Genomic DNA, 25656 nt, shown 5'->3' with positions numbered 1-25656 from the left:
TGCAGACTCTGCATATAGCAGCTGCTTTCTACCTGTGATTGTAATGCGTTTCCTTGTGTTCTGCAGCAGTAATGTCACCAAGCTGTAAAGTTAAATCAGCCCTGTCTGCTAGTGGCCTGCTGGCACTCACTCGGTCACCGTTGTTGTATGCTGGGACAACACCTGCTGAGAAAAGACCTGGTACCAGAGGTAAAGTTCAAACTTCCTGTCATATTGAAGTGTTCTGACATTATTACTTCTGCAATGATTCTATGGATCGAAGCTATCTCAAGCTAATGGAAAGGTGGGGCGAGGGAAGCTTTCTTTCTCCCCTCTTCGCTGTTGTCAAATTTTATGTTTAAAATTTAATTAAGCTCTGTGTATCAACCTTTCATTGGTTGGGGCAGGTCGGTAGGTTTCTTTTTGGATCTGGGTGTGATCAAATGTTAACCAAATAGAAAACAAATCATGTATGGAGGATGATTCTGTTCTAATTTGTTGCTGTAAACGTGGCAAATCTGTTCTTGCTCTGGGTTTCTATTGATGTAAGCTGCTCGATAACAGCTATATTTGTGCTGGCAGACCAACATGTCCACCATCCTGTTCTTGTGTTCATCACAGCTGAATGTTATGAATTATCAGGTAATGATGTTCTGATGAAAATGTTTACAAAACCTTTTCATGATATTTAATGAAATTTTTATCTCCGTTTTAAAAGCAGTTAGTCTTTGGAATGGAGTTTTATTGTAACAAAACATGTGGGATTCTCCATTCCTGAGTCTTAAGTGCCGCCACCAGCGGAGAATCTGGGCTGGTTCCTGCTAGTGCTAGGAACTGCACCCAGTTGCAAGTCACAGTCCTTTGGCTTGCAGATATATGCAGAGCAGCAAGTGCGTCAGATCCTCAACACTCTCCAGCTCGATACATCATTCGAAGTCCAGTGGAAGTCACATGCCCCCCAGCGCAATGTCGATTTCTTCCCCTCCCCGCCCCCTTTGGCCAGGCCCTCATCACATACCACATGCGGGCGTGCACACGTACCCTGTTACAGCATTGCCAATGGTGTACTGCCATCATGAAACCATGGCAATGACACCCTAGCTTGGCATGATGCACCCCAAGGGGGTAATGTGCCCCTCTGCCGCTGGCAGGCAGCAGTGGCGGGGTTCACCATGGGTCCTGGGGATTGCAGGGCTTAAGCTGTGAGCGAGGGCTTGACTCCAGGATCAGGGGCGGACTGCCCTTTCGGCCCTGAGCAACCTGAAGATCACCCTTAGTGTGGTATTCTCACACCTGCCGGCGTGGCTGTCTTCTGTGTTTAGCCCAGGATTGAGACCTACCTGAATTTGTATAACTCAGCGCAAGATCGAAATGACCTGGGATTTGGGTTCCACATCAGACAATGCATTTATCCACTGAGCTTAAGAGTTTTGTGAGTAAGGAACTAAGCTCTCGATTGATTGCGCTGAATCTTTTACAGATCTGTACGAGGATGCGCAGACAGACAGCTCTGCTAGCAAGAAGATAGCGGTAGTTGGAGACACCGACCAGGATTACTCTCCTTTCACCAAAGTGCCTGTTCGCCGTTGCATCACCAAAACCTACTCCAGAAGAAAGCTAGTCAGCTAACTAGAACACCTCCATCTTGGCTTCATCCTCTGCTAGTTTTGTTTTCTCTGGGATGTAGGGTATGAAATGCAGCAAATATTTTGAATAATGGAACTGCTTTACGCTGTTCATTGTGGATGGAAAATGGCACTTGAACGGGAATAACAGCAAGACGGTGCAACACTACATTCTAAATTGTACTCCTATGTTCACATGTTACGGTTGATTTTGAGTCTTTCATGTTGCTTTTAGACGGTCAAATTGTTTTGACACTTTTTCACATGTATTATGGATGTGTATCATGGCTGAAACTTGTCTCCCTTCCCCGAAGTGTTGGTGCAAACCTTGGCTGAGAGCAGTGGGACTAGTGGACGACGGGTTTGACCATCAATGCCTAAATGCCATGGGCTAATTACTGCACACCTCCACAAGAGTGCAGAATACCTGGAAAGGGATTAATTCTTGCCGTGGGGTTAATATTGTACATTGGAAATGGGCAGATCTTTTAAATATTTGGGTAGAAGGAGCAAATACAGTTACTGACAGGAAGGTCGGTATTCAGAAAAGATGAAATCAAATGACTGAAGGTCCAACCTGTGATCAAAATTGTAGATTACAATGGTACAAGTGGGTGTTCTATCTCTTAACCTAATTGTTTCTGTTCCTCACATAGGACATAATCAATCTGAAAAGTTTAACTGCTTCTTAACTTTTTAAAACTGAAATTCCGTCTGGTTCTGAAGCTAGTTTTGCTTGAGGAACCCTTGTGTTATATTCTATCAGAACGCTGAGATACGATTTGATCTTTTCGCGAATTGCTCCTCTTGACAGTTGTCATTTTTAATTTAAGAGACATTTTACAGAAGGCGGCTAGACTTTGCTGAAAAGATAATTTTTGGATCTGTTACGGGAAGGAATGTGGCCGAGACACATGTTGAATGCAGATCACTGAGTGATGTTTCCGATTTCTATTAAATAGCAAGTTATGTATAAAGTGTTACAAATTTAGGGGTGGGTGTAAAATTGAGTGTTTTTTTTAAATTAGAGCTATAATCATTTTGTACAGGTCTTTGGTAAAATAAATGATGAATTTATCACCATGTCCAGAAAGTATATTACAAGGATACTGTGTGTCGATGCAACTGTTTTTAGATGTTGACTCTCTGAAGTTGCATTGAAGCAAATCAACCTGATTTTTCAGGTGCTGACCCATCTGCTGTGCATTCAAAATTTTGTTTTGATTATTTCAGCATTTGCAAATTTTTATTTTCTCCCATCAAGGATTAGAAAAAGACTTCCATTTGTATTGTTCCCTATCAGAGTCCCAGAACTACAGCATAGAAGACAACAGCCATTGTGTCTCCGATAAAGCTATCCACATAGTTCCATTCCCTCACTGTTTATTTTTCTAGACTTCTCTTTTAGAAGTTATTATGGATTTTGTATCTACCACAGGTATTGATAGATAGAGCATTCCATGTTCTAACAGCCCTCTTGCCTTATAAAAGTAAACCCACCATGTCTGTTAATTTGGTGCTTTACTTCAATCCATGCCCTCTCGTTACCAACTCGCTAACGACTGGAAATACCTCATCAAAACCCCTCATCAATTTATAACACTTCTGTCCAATCTGTTAACCGTGTCTGTTTTAGTGAATTACCTCTTTAAATGTCTCCGCAAAGGTCATAACAATAATAATAATCTTTATTATTGTCACAAGTAGGATAACATTAATACTGTAATGAAGTTACTGTGGCAAGCCCCTAGTCGCCACACTCCGGCGCCTGTTCGGGAAGTGAATGGCTGAGGTGCAGTGGCACATGACAGTAATATTCCAGCTGTTCTGCTTGCAATACAACCCTGCAAAAGTAAGCCAAGACAAATGACCAATTAATTTGGGTTTTTTTTTTAATGACGTCGGTTAAGGAAGCAGACCGTTATAATTTGATGGCCAGAATACAGTCCTGCTGACAGCTAGTGATGCAATCTCCAAACAGGAAGTTTAGAGGAAAGTGTGTTCTGTGCCCTCGGTGTACGAAGCATGTTTACGTGGAAAGGATGAAAGAGCATTTGGCTCCTGTTGAACAGTTGCCACAGGGTCGCGAGGCCAAATGATCCCACTTCTAAACTAATTTCCATGGCGATTTGTGCCGTCCTAGCCACCTAGCATTAAAGAATCATTTTGTTACTCAAACCCATTTTGCTTGAAACTTGCTCAAGCTTGAGGTCAAGGATTTCAACGCACCAAAAGAGCTTTTAGTTACCAACCTGACTAACTTTGTTTTCCTAATGTTAGGGAATGCGTACTGGGGACATGAGGTCACAGTAACCATTGCTAAAAGGTGCATCTGAGGATAACTCCTTCAAAGGATTAAAAAGTTGATTTTTGGTCGGTACCCATTTATCAGGGTGAGAGAATGTATGGGCAGCCTACCATTCCCAGGCTTCCTGCAAATATTCAAGCACCAAAGCTACTGTTGCTTTACTGAATCCTTTCTGGTGTGCTGATATCCTTTTGAAGATGCGTATTCTACAAGATGGATGCATGTACATTTCCTTCAATCTATGGTGTATTCATTATTTGAGAACAGAATAAGGTAAGACCATAAAAGACATCAAAGTAAATTAGTTGTGAACAAAGTTATAAAACGCACATACAACTGAAATGAAATGCCAGACTTTTGAACGTGCACATTTATTTAAACGCTGATCTATAACAGATGGGATGGGAGGCAAAGATAAACAATTCAGTTGAGACTTTTTGCCAGCTGAAGTGTCTCTGCCTGAGGGATTTTTGTTCTATCCGTTGACATCTAAAGAGAAATAAATCAGCATTTTGGGTCAAATCCCTACATCTGACCTTGAGACTGAACCTGAAATATTAATTGGTCTTTCACCCCTCCCCTGGCAGTGTATTTGCACTATTGTTCTTTACTGGTCAATTAGGTATATATGTATAATTTTTTAAAAAACATATTTATTAAAGTTTTTAACACATTTTTTCTCCCTTACAAACAATAACCCCCCCCCCCCCCCCCCCCGTAACAAAAAAAAACGAGAAATCGCGCAGAGCAAGATATATACATGGCAAAATGATATATTTACACAGCTTTGTACACTGGCCCTCACCCGTACGTGCCAGTTTCCCCAGCCCTTCATGTTATCTCTTGCTCATCCACCCTCTCAGGCAGTTTCCCCCCCCCCCCCCCCCCCCCCCCCAAGGTTGCTGCTGCTGCTGACCGACCTTCCTCTAACGCTCCGCGAGATAGTCTAGGAACGGTTGCCACCGCCTGTAGAACCCCTGCGCAGACCCTCTCAAGGTGAACTTAATCCTCTCCAACTTTATGAATCCAGCCATATCATTTATCCAGGCTGGGGGGCTTCGCCTCCTTCCACATTAGCAAGATCCTTCGCCGGGCTACTAGGGACGCAAAGGCCAGAATGCCGGCCTCTTTCGCCTCCTGCACTCCTGGTTCGTCCACTACTCCAAATATTGCTAGCCCCCAGCTTGGCTTGACCCGGACTTTCACCACCTGAGATATTGCTCCTGCCACTCCTCTCCAGAACCCCTCCAGTGCCGGGCATGACCAAAACATATGGACGTGGTTAGCCGGGCTCCCTGAGCACCTTCCACATCTGTCCTCCACCCCAAAGAACCTACTCAACCTCGCTCACGTCAAGTGCGCTCTGTGGACCACCTTAAATTGTATCAGGCTGAGCCTGGCACACGAGGAGGAGGAATTAACCCTACCTAGTGCATCAGCCCACAGACCTTCCTCGATCTACTCCCCCAGCTCCTCCTCCCATTTACCCTTCAACTCTTCTACCAGCGCTTCCCCCTCTTCTTTCAACTCCTGGTGTATTTCCGACACCTTGCCCTCCCCGACCCATACGCCTGAGATCACCCTATCTTGAACTTCCTGCGTGGAATATAAGGAAAGTAGGAAGGAACTTAAGCAAGGAGTCAGGAGGGCGAGAAGGGGTCACGAAAAGTCATTGGCAAATAGGGTTAAGGAAAATCCCAAGGCTTTTTACACGTACATAAAAAGCAAGAGGGTAGCCAGGGAAAGGGTTGGCCCACTGAAGGATAGGCAAGGGAATCTGTGTGGAGCCAGAGGAAATGGGTGAGGTACTAAATGAATACTTTGCATCAGTATTCACCAAAGAGAAGGAATTGGTAGATGTTGAGTCTGGAGAAGGGGGTGTAGATAGCCTGGGTCACATTGTGATCCAAAAAGACGAGGTGTTGGGTGTCTTAAAAAATATTAAGGTAGATAAGTCCCCAGGGCCTGATGGGATCTACCCCAGAATACTGAAGGAGGCTGGAGAGGAAATTGCTGAGGCCTTGACAGAAATCTTTGGATCCTCGCTGTCTTCAGGGGATGTCCCGGAGGACTGGAGAATAGCCAATGTTGTTCCTCTGTTTAAGAAGGGTAGCAAGGATAATCCCGGGAACTACAGGCCGGTGAGCCTTACTTCAGTGGTAGGGAAATTACTGGAGAGAATTCTTCGAGACAGGATCTACTCCCATTTGGAAGCAAATGGACGTATTAGTGAGAGGCAGCACGGTTTTGTGAAGGGGAGGTCGTGTCTCACTAACTTGATAGAGTTTTTTGAGGAGGTCACTAAGATGATTGTAGTAGATGTTGTCTATATGGACTTCAGTAAGGCCTTTGACAAGGCCCCTCATGGTAGACTATTACAAAAGGTGAAGTCACATGGGATCAGGGGTGAGCTGGCAAGGTGGATACAGAACTGGTTAGGCCATAGAAGGCAGAGAGTAGCAATGGAGGGATGCTTTTCTAATTGGAGGGCTGTGACCAGTGGTGTTCCACAGGGATCAGTGCTGGGACCTTTGCTGTTTGTAGTATATATAAATGATTTGGAGGAAAATGTAACTGGTCTGATTAGTAAGTTTGCAGACGACACAAAGGTTGGTGGAATTGCGGATAGTGATGAGGACTGTCGGAGGATACAGCAGGATTTAGATTGCCTGGAGACTTGGGCGGAGAGATGGCAGATGGAGTTTAATCCCGACAAATGTGAGGTAATGCATTTTGGAAGGTCTAATGCAGGTAGGGAATATACAGTGAATGGTAGAACCCTCAAGAGTATTGAAAGTCAAAGAGATCTAGGAGTACAGGTCCACAGGTCATTGAAAGGGGCAACACAGGTGGAGAAGGTAGTCAAGAAGGCATACGGCATGCTTGCCTTCATTGGCCGGGGCATTGAGTACAAGAATTGGCAAGTCATGTTGCAGCTGTATAGAACCTTAGTTAGGCCACACTTGGAGTATAGTGTTCAATTCTGGTCGCCACACTACCAGAAGGATGTGGAGGCTTTGGAGAGGGTGCAGAAGAGATTTACCAGAATGTTGCCTGGTATGGAGGGCATTAGCTATGAGGAGCGGTTGAATAAACTCGGTTTGTTCTCACTGGAACGAAGGAGGTTGAGGGGCGACCTGATAGAGGTACACAAAATTATGAGGGGCATAGACAGAGTGGATAGTCAGAGGCTTTTCCCCAGGGTAGAGGGGTCAATTACTAGGGGGCATAGGTTTAAGGTGAGAGGGGCAAGGTTTAGAGTAGATGTACGAGGCAAGTTTTTTACGCAGAGGGTAGTGGGTGCCTGGAACTCGCTACCGGAGGAGGTAGTGGAAGCAGGGACGATAGGGACATTTAAGGGGCATCTTGACAAATATATGAATAGGATGGGAATAGAAGGATGCGGACCCAGGAAGTGTAGAAGATTGTAGTTTAGTCGGGCAGCATGGTCGGCACGGGCTTGGAGGGCCGAAGGGCCTGTTCCTGTGCTGTACATTTCTTTGTTCTTTGTTTGTTCTTGTGCCGGGAGCAACGGGAATTCCCTCACCTGTCGCCTCACAAAAGCCCTCACCTGCATATATCTAAAGGCATTTCCCGGGGGTAACTCAAACTTCTCCTCCAGTGCCCCTAGGCTCGCAAACGTCCCGTCGATGAACAGGTCCCCCATTCTTCCAATCCCCGCCCGATGCCAGCTCTGGAACCCCCCCGTCCATCTTCCCGGGACAAACCGGTGGTTACCCCTGATCGGGGACCACACCGATGCTCCCATTGCACCCCGGTGCCATCTCCACTGGCCCCAGATCCTTAGCGTTGCCGCCACCACCGGGCTCGTGGTATACCTTTTCGGTGAGAGCGGCAGCGGTGCTGTCACCAACACCCCCAGGCTCGTTCCTTTACAGGACGCCATCTCCATCCTCTTCCATGCCGCCCTCTCTCCCTCCATAACCCACTTGCGGATCATCGCCACATTTGCTGCCCAGTAGTAGCTCCCCAGGTTTGGCAGCGCCAACCCTCCTCGGTCCCTACTGTGTTCCAGGAACCCTCTCCTTACTCTTGGGGTCTTATTCGCCAACACAAACCCCATAATACTCCTGCCTACTCTCTTAAAAAAGGCCTTAGTGATCACGATGGGAAGGCACTGAAACACAAACAGAAACCTCGGAAGGACCACCATTTTGACCGACTGCACGCTACCCGCCAGCGAGAGCGGTAACATGTCGCATCTTTTGAATTCCTCCATTTGCTCCACCAACCTCGTCAGATTCAGTTTATGTAGGGTCCCCCAACTCCTGGCTATCTGGATCCCCAGATACCGAAAGCTCCCCTCCGCCCTCCTCAGCGGTAGATCCCCTATCCCTCTTGGTCCCACGCCTGTAATACAAAGAGCTCACTCTTCCCTACATTGAGCTTATAGCCCAAAAACTCCCCAAACTCCCTTAGAGTCTGCATGACCTCCACCATCCCCTCCATTGGATCCGCCATGTACAGCAACAGGTCATCCGCATATAGCGACACCCGATGCTCTTCTCCCCCTGTATGTATATATTTTCTTTTATAAATTTAGAGTATCCAATTTTTTTTCCCAATTAAGAGGTATTTTAGTGTGGCCAATCCGTCTAGCCTGTACATCTTTGGGTTGTGGGGGTGAGACCCATGCGGACACGGCAAATGTGCAAACTCTTCACTGACAAGTGACCCGGGGCCGGGATCGAACCCGGGTCCTCAGTGCTGTGAAGCAGCAGTGCTAACCGCTGTGCTGCCCCCTGTATATATACTTCTGTGTAGTCCATGCTAAGGGTTGCTTTACCATGAAACCAGCAGTGTGGGGCCGCTCTGCATGTAGTTCTTTTTAATACCAGCAGATGTTCCCCCATACCTAATCATATTTGTTTAAACTTTTTCCATGCGTAAGAAGTTACTCTCTATGTTTCTGTAACGCCTGCTCATTATGATATTCTGACAATCCGAAAGATTTGGGTTAGTGTCGCTGTTACATATACTCAATAGCTGCAATCAGATTGAAATAGTCAATTCAGTTCATACTTTTGTTGGTTTTATTTTCTGAATTTCTTGTCTCCTTTGGGAGGGTCGGTTTCGCCCAGTTTACTATTCCACAATTGGTGGCTTGCCCAGATTTTCACCCAAGAAGCTACTTTTCAGTGTGGGAATCAGTGGGGAGGGTGTAGTGCTCGCTTTTGTCACTGTTTTACGATGTAAGATGCCAGTAATATCATAACTGGCAAATAAATAAATTGTCAATCTGATTATAAGATATAAGGGATGACAGCACTTTGTCTTAATTGGATTCTTCCCTTGTATGTCCTCTAGGGGGCACACTTTGTTCAGTTTTGGCAATTGGACTCCATAATATCTGGATTTTGCACATAATGGTTGAGTTATGCCTCCAATGGGAATGTTTTATTAAAAAAAATTGTTTTTTTTATTCTCTAAATCTTTCAAAAAAACACTTCCTGATTTTGCCTTGTGCCAGCTGAACTCTTGCTGCCCTCAATTGGTCCCACATTCCAGAGAGGAAATGTTGAGCAGGGGTTACCAGCTTCTGATTATTATCCAGTACCCCTGGTACACCAGGACAATCACTGTCTAAAACCATGCATGAAGAATACTCATAGGTGATTGTTACCAATGTGGAGTTGTAAACGTTTAAGGTTATAAAATAATTTGATAGTAGATATTTTTGCTGGCAGCACGGTAGCACAAGTGATTAGCACTGTGGCTTCACAGCGCCAGGGTCCCAGGTTCGATTCCCCGCTGGGTCACTGTCTGTGCGGAGTTTGCACGTTCTCCCCATGTCCGCGTGGGTTTCCTCCGGGTGCTCCGGTTTCCTCCCACAGTCCAAAGACGTGCAGGTTAGGTGGATTGGCCATGCTAAATTACCCGTAGTGTCCATAAGGGTTGGGAGGGGTTATTGGGTTGCGGGGATAAGGTGGAAGTGAGGGATTAATGTGGGTCGGTGCAGACTCGATGGGCCGAATGGCCTCCTTCTGCACTGTATGTTCTATGTAATCTAAGCACATACCAGCATTATGGACCATAATTATAAGTTGGTCACTAATAAATACATTGGCCAAGTGACATATGTCTCTGCTGGAGATACTAGAGAGGAGGGAAGAAAATTAGGCATCAGATTCTACATTTTTAGAGAATTAGAATTGGTAAGGTAGTCCTTTTAAAATATATTTTTTCTGGAAAGGATTAAATAGTTTATTGGCAGAGTGTTGAACACGGGGGAGAAGTAATGGTTTGGTATCATCCCCAAACACCTTGTCATTCAGCAGTTTCCTTGTGCTGTTTTAATGGACAGTAATGCCAGCATCCAGGAATAAGATAAGGACTTAATTTTGTCAGCATGTTGTCATGGGGGATAGGAGCGTGCCCGAGATATATCTTTCATCAGGAGTTTATTTCCAGCTGAATAGTTCAAAATAGTTCTGCCTGTTCAGTTTCTGATTGAGTGAGATGTGGAGTACAGGAGGCTCCACATTATTTTAAAAAATTTTTAAATTGGAGTTTCTTGGAGAAAAAAAACATGGAATAAACTAACGAGATAAAACAAAAATACTACAGCAAAAAAAAGTTAGTCTATTTACATTACATTGGTATAAATATAGGCGGTTGGCTTCATTTTCTGAGCCCTGTTTACTCCTATGCATTTCTTGAGGCTACATACATTTTATTCTGCACATCTGTGTGCGGGCACCTGTGCCCTTTGCTGCGTAGGGCAGATTTTCCCTTTTGTTTGCTGTGGTGTGGGTGCTCACTCTGCCCCCCTCCCCGACCCCCACAGTTGCTAGACAAGAATAGGTCTTCGAAGAGGCTGGTGAATCGTTTCCACTTATGGAGGACTCCTTCATCTGATTCCCTAATTGCAAATTTAATTTTTTCCAGCTTTAGGAACTCCGCTAGGTTGGAGAGCCAGTCTGATGCTTTGGGTGGTGTTGCCGACCTCCATCTAAGCAGAAGTCTCTGCTGGGCAATCAGGGAGGTGAAGGCCAGGAGGTCGGCCCCTTCCCCCTAAAGCGCTCTGGATGCTCTGATATCCTGAAAACTGTCACTGAAGGGCATGGCTCCATCTGTATCCCTAGCACTCTGGACATGGCCTCGAAGAAGGTGATCCAGAATCTGCTGAGTTTTAAGCAGGACCAGAACATGTGGGTGTGGTTGACCAGGCCGCCCTGACATCGCTCACACCTATCCACCTCTGGGAAGAAACCGCTCATGCATGTCCTGGTTAGGTGCACCCCGTGCACCACCTTTACCTGTGTTAGGTTCAACCCTGCCGATGAGGTGGAGTTGACCCTGTGCAGAGCTTTGATCCAGGGTCCTCCCCCTCTCCCCCAGTTCTTCCTCCCATTTATCTTGTGTTTCGAAGTAAATGTTGTTGCAATTACCGCCCCCTAGCAAGTCTGGTGCTAGTAGTCGGTCCAATAGGATGTGTCTGGATGTCGGGGAACGCCGTGGTCTCCTTGAGGAGTAAGTCCAACAACTGCAAGTACTGAAGCTTGTTCCCTTTTGGGAACTTGAGCTCTTTTAGCTCCCCCAGGGTAGCTACTCTACCGCCCATGTACATGTCCCTCACTGTCAGTATCCCTCTGTCCTTGCTCCACATTTTGATGGCAGTGTTTATTTTTGTTGGAATAAATGTATGGTTCCTGCAGATGTCTGAGCTACTCCAGGACCTTAATGTGACCACTACCACCAGGCTCCTTGTATTTGTTTGGTTGGGGGACGGAGGGAAGGGGAGGGGGGTGAAGTGGTGGCCAGCGTCCAGAGGGATGTCCCCATACAGGAGGCCTCCTCCATCTGCACCATTCTGCCTCCTCCATCTGCACCATTCTGCCTCCTCCACCTGCACCATTCTGCCTCAAGCTCTCCCAACCCCCACCCCCCCCCACCCTCTGTGTTCGCTGCCCAGTGGTAAAATAGGTTCGGCAGATCCAAGCCTCCCATGTGTCACCCCCTTTGTAGGATCGTTTTCCGTATCCTGGGCTTCTTTCCTGCCCAGATGAAGGCAATGAGCAGTTTATCAACCCAGGTGAAGAAGGATTTGTGGACAAAGATCGGGAGTGATCTGAAGAGGAACCATAGCAGCACGTTCATCTTTATCGTCTGCACTCTTCCCGCCAGGAAACTGGGAGCGAGCCTCATCACCAAAGGTCCCTCTTCACCTCCTCCAGCAGGTTGGGCTATCTGGATCCCCAGTACCTGCATCTGCTTTGGGCTAGTTTGAACAGTGGTGCCCCCAGCTCGGGTTCACCGGGAGGATTTTACTCTTGTTCAGGTTCAATTTGTATCCTGAGAAGACGCGAGGCTTAAAAAGAATGTATATAGGTCATAAGTCCTGAGGTGAAAATCAACTGAATCCTCCTTGCTGCTACTGTTCTTTAAGTGTGCTGGATGAAAACAGGATCAGATTTGACTTGTGACGTTCTTATGTTTGGCCAAGTTACAAAGAATCATTGACTGGGCTCGTAACACGTTGGCTGGCTCCTTAGGTGAGATAATTTTTTTGATTAATTTAGAGTATCCAATTATTTTTTTCCAATTAAGGGACAATTTAGCATGTTCAATCCACCTAGCCTGCACATCTTTTGGGCTGTGGGGGCAAAACCCACGCAAACACGCGGAGAATGTGCAAACTCCACACGGACAGTGACCCAGAGCCGGGATCGAACCTGGGACCTCGGTGCCGTGAGGCAGCAGGGCTAACCCACTGCGCCACCGTGCTGCCATTTAGGTGAGATAATAGAGACCTGGAGCCAGTGCTCATGAAACTATCCCTTCAGGAAAGTCATAGTGGGGAAAACTATATAAACAAATCCTCCCTCTACTGTATCACTAATACTAACTACACCTGTAAGCAGCTTGCTCAAATTCTTGGAAAAGCTGCAGAATATTCATTGCCAAATTGGCTAACTGCGTGGAAATAAATGTAGCCGTACCTCTGAGCTTTAGGGCAGACCTGCAAAGCAGCAGTTGTTTTAAAGGGCTACTCTTATTTAGAAACCTTTACAAGACATAAAATGCAGTGTTATCCTGTGATATTGGATGGTGTTGCCGTTCCAGCAGCTCTCCCTTACTGGGGTAGTCCACATTAAGTGTTCCTGAAACTCATGGTTTGAATTCTCCATGCCTCAGGCTAAGTGCCGATGGAGGATCTGTGATGTTTCTCGGTGGGAAACCCTCACCGATTCCGCTACCAGTGAGGAGCTAGCACTGGCGCCGCGTGAAACAGCCGCAGAGCGTGCAGAAAACAGTTGGTGAATCGCTGGGTCCTGTGCTGCACATGCACAGGGCTGACAGGCTGCAGCCGCGAGCAAGCCTACCCTCCACATGCACCAACCGTGCCGGAAAAGATGGTGCTGGCTGTGCTGGACCATGTACCCGCCCACCCCGACCCCACAGTCCACCTCCCACCACTCCCCCCAGCCTTCGCAGAAGCCTCCAGGCCAGTGGCATGGATCTCGGCCGAGTGTGGCGGAGCTGGAACCTGTCTACACACTCTCTCTCTCTCTCTCTCTCTCTCTCCCCGCAGCCAGCATGCCAGGCTGCTGAGACCATAAGTGGCCTGTGCCATCAGAAAACGGCCCCTTGGGGACGGAGCATCGTGGGTGGACCCGTTAAGGACACTGCAAAGGGGTTGTGACTGCACGTGGCGTGCGTCGCAATGATGCCAATTTGAAGGGGGCGGGACATCGTGACCGGTACCTGCCGCAATTTCGGAGTCTGGAGCCATTCTCTACCCAATCACCATTCCCGATTTCGGAGTCGGGCAACGGAGAATCCCGCTTATGGTTTTTCGTTGGAATTTACAGAGCAAATGATTCATTTGCTTGATCAAACTTTTCCTTTGAATGTATGTCTCATTATAGCCTAAGTGTGCCCTATCGCACATATTTCTTTTACAATGAGTTGGAAGAGACAGTGGGGTAGTGGTAACATTGCTGGGCTAGTAATCCAGGGACCCGGCTAATGCTTTGGGGATATGGCAGCTGATGGAATTTGAATTCCGTTAATAAATCTGGAACAAAAGCTGAGCTAGTCTTTGCAAAGGTGACCACCAAACTGTTGGTGATTGTTGTAAAAACACCTCTGGTTCATTGATGCCCTTCAGTGAATGAAATCTGCGGTCCTTATCTGTTCTGGCCTATATGTGATTCCAGTAAGGTGAATGTGCATTGCTTCTCTATGGGAAAGGCATTGAGGGTCCTGGGGAATAGAAATCACTATTCACAATGCAGCTGTGAGGGTGGATGGAAGAACGGAAAGGCAAATATCTCTGGTGCACCTCATCGAGTTTTGGTAACCAACTGTTGGATTGGACTAGAGTCGCTGGGAATTAAAGATGAGCCTCCTGAACACTGGCTTGAGCAACCCGAGTGAAATAAATTCTTGTGGAAGGAAAGAACGTCACTCGAGAATCATCCAATCAAGTAACAGCATCCATTTGCTTCTCAATTGGTCTGGGAAGGCAGTGCACTGCAAGAGTGGTTATGTCAAGTGGGTGCAAGAGCCAGGGTTTTTTGGTGGATGGAGATCCTGTGATGAAACCTTCCAGAATATGTCGAAACAGAGTTGATAAATGCTACATGCAAGATCAAATATAAACATTCAATGATATGATAACTCAGTGGAGAATTAAATAGGATATACGGTATAGAAACCAGTACATGATGATTTATGCTTCAGTTTGATAAACCAGGGGCTGGTTTAGCGCAGTAGTCTAAACAGCTGGCTTGTAATGCAGAACAAGGCTAGCAGCGCGGGTTCAATTCCCGTACCGGCCTACCTGAACATGCGCCGGAATGTGGCGACTAGGGGCTTTTCACAGTAACTTAATTGAAGCCTACTTGTGACAAGCTATTATTATTATATCTCTTCCCCCCCCCCCACCTCAAATCTAAATGCCATTGTAGCCATCTTCTCCCTCATTATTTATACTCGCCTGTGCTAGCAAGTTCCACAATCTCGCCACTCTGGTTTATTTTTAATTCTTTCATGGGATGCAACCTCACCAGTCTGACAGAGGAAGTAAAAAAGGACCTGCAAAGATGGAACACACTCCCACTCTCGCTCGCGGGGAGAGTCCAGACGATCAAAATGAATGTGCTGCCCAGGTCCCTCTTCCTATTCAGATCCATCCCGATCTACATCCCCAAGGCCTGCCCTCCCAAACCTACAACTTTACCACTGGGCGGCGACGGCCGAGCGAATAAGGGGATGGATCAAGGAGCCAGAAGCCGAAAGGGTGTGCGCGGAAGAGGCCTCCTGCATGGGGACCTCCTCCGGGCCCTCGCCACGGTGGTACTCCCATCCCCACCCAAAAAACACTCCAGCAGCCCGGTGGTAATAGCCACCCTCCAGTCCTGGAACCAACTATGGCAACAATTTGGCCTGACAAGAATCATCTGCAACAACCATAGGTTCATGCCAGCGCTGACTGACGCCACCTTCAAAAGGTGGGGACAGGACAGAAGGACACTGACAGTCAGGGACCTATACACGGACGGCAGAATCGCAACACTGGGCGAACTGACAGAAATTCCAGCTAGCCAGGGGGAACGAGCTGAGGTACCTGCAACTAAAATACTTCCTACGAAAGGAGACGGACATACCCACAACCACCACGACAGACACTACTGGACGCAAGCATACTCGATAAAGGAAACTAGTGACATGTATGACCGACTGGTAGAAGGGGCCGACACCGTACTGGATGCAACAAGAATGAAGTGGGAGGAGGACCTGGGGATCGAAATGGGGTGGGGACTCTGGAGCGAAGCACTGCATAGGGTCAACTCCACCTCCACGTGCGCAAGGCTCAGCCTGACGCAACTAAAAGTGGTACATAGAGCCCACTTATCAAGAACCCGTATGAGTAGGTTCTTCCCGGAGGTGGAGGACAGATGTGAATGGTGCCAAGGAGGCCCAGCCAACCACGCCCACATGTTCTGGTCCTGCCCCAGACTTGTGGAGTACTAGACAGCCTCCTTCGAGGCAATGTCCAAGGTGGTGGGGGTGAGGGTGGAGCCATGGCCAAAAGTGACGGTCTTCGGGGTTTCAGACCAGCCAGATCTATTCCTCGGGAGGAGGGCGGACGCCCTTGCCTTTGCCTCCCTGATTGCCCGCCGTAGAATCGTGTTCGGCTGGCGGTCAGCAGCACCACCCAAAGCTGCAGACTGGCTGTCCTACCTCTCGGAATCTCTCCAAATGGAGAAAATCAAATTCCATTCGAGGGTCAGACGACGGCTTCCACAGAACGTGGGAGCCATTCACCCAATTGTTCCGAGACCTGTTTGTGTCCAACAAACAAGCAGAAGAATAGCCAGGTAGCCAAGAAACAGGGGAGAGTAGCCAAAGCATGAGAGGGAGAGATGGATCGGGAGAGGGGGGGGGGGACAGCTAAATCTAAGAGGAAGGAAAGGCGAGCCACAGGGGAGAGGGGCAGGAGCAGGGAGAGGTGGGGTAGAGGGAAGAGACCGGGAACAATAGAGGAGAGCCATGGAGGGGAGGGGGGAGGCAGGGAAACGTTAACAAACTTAACGTCCAAAGGAACAGAGAAGACGGGAGGGCCGCAGAAGCGGAACGAGACGACAACGGCAGCGAACTCCGTCTGGGAGAAGCAAGGGACAATGACACCACGAACAGATGCCTACTTATGTGTGTAAATAATTTTGCCAAGTGTACAGAGCTGCTGCTGTTGAGCGGGGGCATAATACCGTCCGATGGCTTCTCAGGGAAAATTAAAACGTCAGTAGCAGCGACCCATTGGGGAGTGGGGGTGAGTGCTCCATTGGGAGGGTGTGGGAAGACTGAGGTACGTGGGGTCACGTCCAGTCAATTGCTATTGTATATTCTCTTTTTGCACTATGTTAATGTTCACTCTATTTTGCTGGGTTAGGATTATTACTATTTATTATGAAAAACTTTAATTAAAAAAAAATATATATATTTTTTTTAATTCTTTCATGGGATGTGACTGTCACTGGCAAGGCCAGCATTGCCCTAGCTTTCCAGGCATTTCAGAGTCAACCACATTTGCTGTGGGTTTGGAGTCCCATAGGGTAGACCAGTTAAAGGACAGTGAACCAGATGGGTATTTATGACAATTGATGATAGTTTCTTGGTCATCATGAAACTAGCTTTATGTCCCAGATTGGGGGGATTTAACCCATGTCCCCAGAACGTACTGATCCAGTGTCATGAATACTATGCCACCATCTCTATGCCACCATCTCTATGCCCCACCAAGAAGTTTCTTTGAAGCGTAAAGAAGTTTCCTCCGAATTGCCTATTAATTTGCTGATGACCTTTTATTGATAGCCTCTAGTGTGAGCTATAAAACAAGGCCCAAACCTCCACGCCAACCTCTGAGCTGTAATTGGAATGCTATCCCAGGATAGCAGCTAGATTTAGATCTGATCAATTTCTAATAACCCCTCAGCTGAGGTCGAGGTTGGAGTTAGGTGCAATTTCTCCTCCCACAGATTGATTATCCAATCAATAATCTGTCTAGCCTCGGGCCAACTGGTGCCTGAATAAATGGGAGTTAATGATTGCAGGAACAAAGAGGGGAAAACTGAGTGGGGAATAAAAATGATTCCTGACATAAACAGTCATCAGTGATGCTGGATTGAGTTTGTTCAAAATTATTATCCTTTTGTGGCCCACAGAAATTAATGAAGAGTCCAACCCTCCACTTCCTCTGCTTTCAAACCAACATGATTTATTGGATTGTAATTGAGAACAGAAAAATTGCTTGACGATTACCCAAGTCCAGGGCACTGAGACCAATTATTTTATTTGTCTTCTGTCATGTTGGTTGAGATTGGCCGGCTTGACTAACCGACTGGGAATTTAGCCGTGAGCCTTCCTGTTTTAAAAAAAGTTTCCAATTAAAGGCCAATTTAGCGTGGCCAATCCACCTAGCCTACACATCTTCGGGGTTGTGGGGGTGAGACCCATGCAGTCACGGGGAGAATGTGCAAACTCCACACGAACGGTGACCCACGGCCGGGTTCAAACCCAGGTCCCAGTGCCGTGAGGCAGCAGTGCTAACCACCGTGCCGCCCTCTTGAGCCTTCCTGTTCTGTCTGCTGAGTAACTCGAAGGAACCTTTGGGAGAAGTGGCTCACTGTGCACGTTTTCAGCAGCAGTTCTGTAATGTATCTGTGTATCACTGCCCCAGCTTCTCGCTCCGTCCAAATAACCACAACCACCTTCCAGTGCGATGGCCCTGACCTGATCGCCAGTTTTAATAAGAACAGAAAATGCTGGGACCACTCAGCAGGTAAGGCAGCAGCATCTGTGGAGTGGACTTTCCCGTTCAATGCCACTTCATCGCAACTGTTCGTCAGCATTTTCTGTTTTTATTTCCAATTTTCAGCAACTGCAGCATTTTGTTTTAAGTTTTGGGGGCCTAATATAAAATGTGCTCCCCAGTCTGAAGCTGCTAATGACACCTTCCTTTCTCCTTTGTGGCAGTTTGTGGCTAAATATATAAAACCTGGAAACCAAATACAAAACTTCAACAGTTTGAAAACTTTAATACTGAGGAAATTTAGAATTTTGATGCACCACATGGATTTGTTTTTATCAAAGTTTCGAGAGATCTTTTAATATTTGTGTGGTATTTTTGTGGGTTTTAATATTGATTTGTTTATCAATGCAATAAACTGCAGTCACCAGGTTTGTAACTTTACCACAAGAATTTTGTTACGTGCGGTATCATAATTAAACTGCCAAAAAACTGTAACTGACTATCTAATACCCATTCCTAATCTCCCCCACCCCCCTCCCTTTCAACTACCCCACTCCACACATGCACAGACAAACAACACAGAGGGAAAAGGGTGGTTGTGAGATTAAGAAAATATTAATAAAAATAAAAGGATAAAGGATCTTTGATGCACTAAGATGACTTCTAGTTAGTGTTTTTCTGAGGTTCCGCATTCTTTTTGATGCTTCTTCCTTCTAGACTGGAGATGGTCTTCACTGCAGATTCAGAGTCAGCAGGCAACCGAGACGGAAGAGAGAGGGAGAAATTACAGCTCCTCTTCCTTTGAGGGTCTAGAGGCTTATGACGGTATTCTCGGGCAAGTTTGTCTTTACTTCAGCAGCGAGAGAAAGAGAGACTGTCCCTTTCACTTCCAAGGGCTAAACAGTACGAGCAAGCTCTGTCAGAAAGCATCTGACAGGAACCAATCGCTGACTGTTGCCAGGCAGAACACTATCCCTGGCCAACCCATAGATTGCCAGCCAACGATTCGAACTGACTTCTTCCAAAAGCTGGCTCCCAATGTTCACTTGGCACCAATGAGTCTGTTTTCTTCTCTCCAAAATACAAAACCTAGGAACACAATGTCCTGCAAAGCAGGCTGCTTCAGCTTGAGTCCTCTGCTTAAAGGCACTTTCCGAGTATGGGTGCACAGACAAAAAGTAAGAAAAGAAAAGAAAATGGGAACAAAGGGAATAAATAGGACGGACCCTTACAAACACTGTTCAATTTAAGACCTGCAAAGGCTGAATCATCAACTGGCCATCAAACAAAAAAAAAAACAGTAGTGGATCAGCCTGTTGTTTTCCAAAACCAGACAATTTTCATGGACTAAGAGACTTGAAAAGTGGATTGATGTAAAAGAAGTGTCAATGCCGCTAATGGCCATTTTCCACCAGGAGGTAAAAGTGGAAAATCACCCCCAATTTTACCTTCGACATTCCCAAGTCAAATACAATATGATGTTAAATGCAGAGTAAAGATCCTTCAACCCTTTCTCATCAACACTACCGTGCCATGTTTTAGATTATGGAGCCAGGACCATCCTGAGAATGGTGCTGGATGTAAATTAGAGCTTGTCTCGACTCTTTGCGACTGTGTATGACCTCTGATCAATGACCTAATATTTATGTGTCAACAACTTGAAGCGGTGGAACACTGTGTCTCCACTCAGCGAGGTACAAACATCAGAAACTTGGTTGAGAAGGGAGAAATACCTGACTTCCGTCAAATGCCTGTTTGCCAGTATCCACTCCAGTTGTGGCACTGCACGTTCTCGCGGGCAATGTTATTTTGAGAAAGCTTAAGCTCCTGGATCCAGAAGCTTCTATTTGTTTAACTCGGGGGCCCAATACTACTAATGTTCTGATTCATATGTTTATGTAAAAACAAACGAAGCAGGACAGATGAAACTGCGTAACCGTCTTCAGAAAATGAACGATTGGGGAGGAGGGGGAGGGGGGAGAGGATCACACAGACTGCTTTGCATGTGTAGCACAGTCGCTCCTGCTAACCCCTTCAACTTTAACCTCGTACAATAAACTACTTGTGCAGCAAGATACGTTAAGTAAAGACAGCGTTATCCCTTAGGCAATGGCCTTTGCAAAAAAAATCCATCAGAATCCCTGGATTCTGGAACTCTGTTCCACACCCTCAAACTGTTTCATTATTTTTTTTTAAAGAAATATATAAATCACCGTTAGAGGTATAGGGTGGGAGTTAAGTTGAATTGATCCCTTCCAGCCACTCTGTTTTCTTTCCGTTTCGACCCAGGTTTCCTGCTCAAAATAACCCAGCTCTGTGCTCCAGTGACTGTCGGCTGTGAGAAACTTCCAAGAACGGTGACGTTCAGTTTGAATTTCCAAAACCAGCCATTTCCTTCTGCTGTAGTCAAAGCCTTGATTGTCTCCAATGTCTAACATTCAAGGTAGTGAGTAACACAAACAGGCAGCGACGAAGACTCAATACCTCTTTGTGCTGTCAAGAGAACTAAGAACGTGGGATCGCACAAAGGGTTCGTCGCCGGTCCGATGATCATTCTGGCTCATTCCTTGGTGACCTTGGATGGAATTCCACCACCGTAATGGTCAATGATTAGCATGAAAATTAGTGAAGCAATTGAGAATCAGCTTTTCAGGTCAGGAATGAGAAGTGTGCGCTCACGAGGATGTATTTCACAACACTTTATCTTTCCCAATACTACATTTAAAACATTTCACATTTGGTCACTTCATTTTACTTTCATATTGCTATTTTGCACACAAACTGATCCCACAAATACCAAGGGAAGAATGCCTGGTTAACATGTCATTTGTTGGTTGAAGAGTGTTTATTTAAAATTTTTCCAATTAAGGGGCAATTTAGCATGGCCTGACACTCGCCCCTCACCCCTTCTGGGGGACTCCCGGAATATAGCACATCTTAATTGAACGTTCTTTTGTTATTCTGCCTCCATAGATAGCCCAGGCAGTGCCCTATTGGGGCCACCCTCCACCAACACCCCAACTCCCTCCCTCCCCACCAGCTTCCTTTCCCTTCAGTTGGTACAGAGGTGAGGGTATCTGGTCCCTCCAGCGCAAAGTTTAGTGCGTGCACCGTTTGTTCTTTAATACACTGTTGTGAACTGTTTTACTAATCAGAGTACCCTACACCCCTCCCCCACTGAGGGGAGGGTACCATGCTTCTCCAACACAAAATTAGTGTTTGTACCGTTTGGCCTTGCATATATTTTTTACTGTTTTAATAAAATGATATCTTTGGGTTGTGGGTGTGAGACCCACACAGACACGGGGAGAATGTGCAAACTCCACATGGACAGTGACAGGATCGAACCCGGGTCCTCAGCGCCGTGAGCAGTGCTAGCCACCGTGCCGCCACTGGTTGAAGAGTGTTGACAGGTCAACAGGTGAACTCCTTTCTCTTCTTCAACTACCATCCCGGCTCATTGGTACTGCACTCACCCAGACGCAAACATACACTTTTGGGAGCCTGTGGTCTCCCTCTTTGCAGGGGTTCCACATCACACCCGGCCCCTGGTGACATGGCAGCCCACCCCAATGATGTTGAGCCCCACCCCCAAAACATCCTCACCTCCCGGTCTGGTTGCTGCCCAGCCAACCCTCTCACTCTCAGCCCTGCCGCCAGGCGGGCCTGTGGCTCCGGTTGAATCGCCCCGCTCTCAGTGGCCGCTGTTCCCCTAGACACAATGCCGGCACTTGCCTGGCCTTCTTCGCACCTCCTGATTGCCGCTCTGCTCACCTCTCAGCTCTCGCTCGGGTTGCTGGGCCTCGACCCTTGACCGCTGCAGTTGCTCCTAGCTGGGGGCTGCTGCTGGCTAACTGGCCTGGTGGCCTCTTCATTTTTGTTGATTGTCCTCCCTCCGGCCATGAAGCCATTGTCGATTGTCATGAACCTATCTGGTTCACTTTCGCGAAGGAGATCCGCGGTTGTAACCTGGTCTGACCTACACATGATCCAATGTGCTTGACTCTCAAACAGTCTAGCAAGCCACTCTGTTCAAGGGGAGCAATTAGGGATGAGCAATAAATGCTGGCCAGCCATCAATGCCTACATCCCACAAAGGAATTTTTAAAATTACCCTGTGGATGGATGTGTGGCACCTGCTGTAAATTCACACACAAAGAATTGCCACTTAGAACATAGAACGTACAGTGCAGAAGGAGGCCATTTGGCCCATCGAGTCTGCACCGACCCACTTAAGCCCTCACTTCCACCCTATCCCCGTAACCCAATAACCCCTCCCACCCTTTTTGGACACTAAGGGCAATTTATCATTGCCAATCCATCTAACCTGCACATCTTTGAACTGTGGGAGGAAACCGGAGCACCCGGAGGAAACCCACGCAGACACGGGGAGAACGTGCAGACTCCGCACAGACAGTGATCCAGCGGAGATTTAGTTAAGGGAACAGAAACTGGTCAGTGAAATATCATTCGGAACATTAGTAATAGTTGGTCATTCAGCCCATCGAACCTAGGGCTAATTCTTACCTCAAATCAGTTACCCAATGTAGCTCAATGTACATTGACAGCCTCATCTGGGGAAAGTCCATTGACTCAGACTTGAAACCTCCAATTTACCCACTTTCTGCCAACTGAGTTAGAGAATTCCGGATTTTTACCATTCATGGTGTGAAAGAATTATTCCTGATTTCCCTTTTAAGCAACCTAGCTCTAATGCTAATTATTAAAATTATTTCCTGAAATGTGGGCATTGCTGGCGAGGCCAGCATTTGTAGTCCCATCACCAATAATAATAATCTTTATTGTCACAAGTAGGCTTACATTAGCACTGCAATGAAGTTACTGTGAAAAGCCCCGAGTCGCCACACTCCGGCACCTGTTCGGGTACACCGAGGGAGAATTCAGAATGTCCAATTCACCTAACAGCACGTCTTTCGCGACTTGTACGATGAAACCGGAGCACCCGGAGGAAATCCACGCAGACACAGGGAAAACGTGCAGACTCTGCACCAACAGTGACCCAACCCGGGAATCGAACCTGGGACCCTGACGCTGTGAAGCAACAGTGCTAACCACTGTGTTACCGTGCCGCCCAGTAACAACAGTACACATGATGCAGGTACACCCACAGCACTGCGAGGAAGCGAGTCCTAGAATTTTGATCCAGAGACAGTGACGGAGCAGCGATATAGTTCTAAGTCTGGATAGTGCTCCCAGCAGCCCTCGTACTTCTAGATAGCAGTGGCCTTGAGGTTGGAAGGCGCTGTCAAAGGAAACTCGGCAAGTTACTGCAATGCGGCATGTAGATGGTACTCGCTGCTGTGACTGTGCACCGAAGGTGTAGGGGGTCAATATATTTAATATGATGGATGGGGTGTCAATCAAATGGGCTGCTTTGACCTGGATAGTGTCATGCTTTTTGAGTGATGTTGGAGCTGCACTCATCCAGTAAAGATGGTATTCCCTTGATTCCAATACCAGTGCAAATGCTGGGTTGGATTCTCCGTTTTTGGGACTATGTTCCCACTCCGCCATGAAAAATGGTCTTTTACGGCAGGAAAACTGGCGCCAAAAGTCCACAGATTCACCGTCCTGCAGGGAGCTAGTAGGCAGCTGTTGTGGAGCTCACAGCTCCAGCTGTAGATACAGCCCCCGCACTTCCGGGTCAGAGGCCGATTATGCGCAGTGCTCCATGGCGGACTCAGCCCGCGGACCTGGACCACTGAAATAGTTCCCCTGATCGGCCGCTGGCCTGACCCGGACCACCCGCACACATAGCCTCCAGTCCCAAATGAGGCCCCCCCTGCCCTCCAATCGGCCTGCCCCCGAATGTGGCGGCCGCAGACTGAATCTGCGCCGCCTCGCGAGTTTCCCGAACGGCAGGACCACATTAGAAATACGGCGTCGGGAATTCAGCCGGTTGGGGACGGAGAATAGCGGGGCGGCCCTCAGGCAATGGCCTGATGCGGTGGATACTCCGCGCACCTTCTCCCCGAGTACGCCGCTTTTCGGGAGGTGGAGAATCGTGGAACCCGCCGCCGGTCCCGATTTCGTGCTGGAAAATGGATTCTCCGCCACGTCACCGAATGTGATTTTGGGGTCATGGTGCGGAGAATCAAGCCCCATTTCTCTGTATCCAACCTATTGAAATGATTTGAGATTGTAGATTCTTTGATCAGATCATCCCTCAATCTTCTCTGCTTAAAGGGAATACAAATCAAGTTGATGCAACCTGTCCTAAATTTAACATTCTAAACGTTCTGCTGAATCTGCGCAGCACTCCCTCCGAGGCCAATAGCTGCATCCTGAGGCGTATGAATAGGTCCAATTGGGGAGTGAGTGAACAAACGCATTAAAAAGAAACGTAAAACAAAGTTTATTGTGTTAGTTGGCGCTTGGTTAGCTAAAGTATTTTCAGGTGGCTTTAGATGTAGACTATCAAACCTCTTGGGGTGTTTTTTCAAAGGCATAAAGCCGGGAAAGAGGATGACACAAGGGAAAGGCGTATAGGGGGTGGGAGGTCTACGACTTTACACACCAGCTACCAATTGAGCTGACCCCAATCAAGCTCTTGTTTCCTCAGAGCATCGCTGAGAGTAGAAGCTCTTCCTCCCCCTGCGCCTGCACTCCACTTGTGAAGAATGGCTGGAAACAGCTGCCATTAGACCTGGGGGTCGGGGTTGGGGCTGTGGGATTGGTGGGTGGGGGGGGTGGAAACAGAAACCAGAGTGTCAGCAAAATATGCCCAACCAGAAGAAAGAAGCACACAGCAGCCTGAGAACTGAGGACCAGCAAAATGTGTGTGCCATTCCATATCCTGGATGACAGTGAAGCTTCACAAATAAATCTCAGTCTTTTCCTGCAAGGGGATGTCCAGTGCTGAAGGCTCGTGGAACAGTTATCTTTCAGCTGCAGACATTCTTTAGTCAGTGTATTTATTCAAACAGTTCCCTTCCCTCTCCTCCCCTCTGTTCCTGAGGGTGTTGAATCATACCTTCAGGAAGATTCACAAACTAAATCTGAACTCTTTGCTGCGGAATATTCATCGCCTCCAGATCGTACTTATTCATTTTTATTATTAACGAAAATAACTCGTTCGAAATAGATCTGGGAGAAACAACAAGATCACAAAAAGTTCAAAGGACAAGCGAAGCGAGTGTGCGAGACTATTCTGAGTGAACATAAGAAACATCTTAACAACGTTCTTGAAACAGCTAAAAGAGGTTTTGTCTGTGTTCAATTGAAATGCGACTTTACCACATGAATTTGGAAAGTGGGCTTGAGATGGAACTATGCCTACAAGTGACGGAGAGGAGAACTGTACTGTAGACTTAAATGAAACATTCTTTTCTGAGTTGTGAAAACTGGAAATCAGAAGAAAAAGAAACACAAGACTTGAGTTAGGATAATGTTACCATGCATAGATTCTGATGATGCTATTAAAGTTATTGGGTGAGATTCTT

General features: G+C 47.0%; 1 protein-coding gene across 4 annotated transcripts in view; it reads left to right on the top strand.

Annotated features, from left to right (window-relative positions):
• Positions 1–2682, top strand: part of ticrr (TopBP1-interacting, checkpoint, and replication regulator) — a 41267-nt gene extending 38585 nt beyond the window's left edge. For 3 of the 4 annotated variants that reach the window (XM_072470548.1, XM_072470546.1, XM_072470545.1), the window contains exons 21-22: positions 67–189; positions 1460–2682. In XM_072470548.1, coding sequence (XP_072326649.1) covers positions 67–189; positions 1460–1608 — 272 coding nt within the window. In that variant the 3' untranslated portion in view covers positions 1609–2682. The remainder of the gene's footprint in view (positions 1–66; positions 190–1459) is intronic. The other variant, XM_072470547.1, reaches the window with a different exon arrangement.
• The last annotated feature ends 22974 nt before the right edge of the window (positions 2683–25656 follow it).

The sequence above is a fragment of the Scyliorhinus torazame genome, chromosome 12 (assembly GCF_047496885.1).
Source record: "Scyliorhinus torazame isolate Kashiwa2021f chromosome 12, sScyTor2.1, whole genome shotgun sequence".
Lineage (NCBI taxonomy): Eukaryota > Metazoa > Chordata > Chondrichthyes > Carcharhiniformes > Scyliorhinidae > Scyliorhinus > Scyliorhinus torazame.
This window is presented reverse-complemented; position numbering and strand designations above follow the sequence as displayed.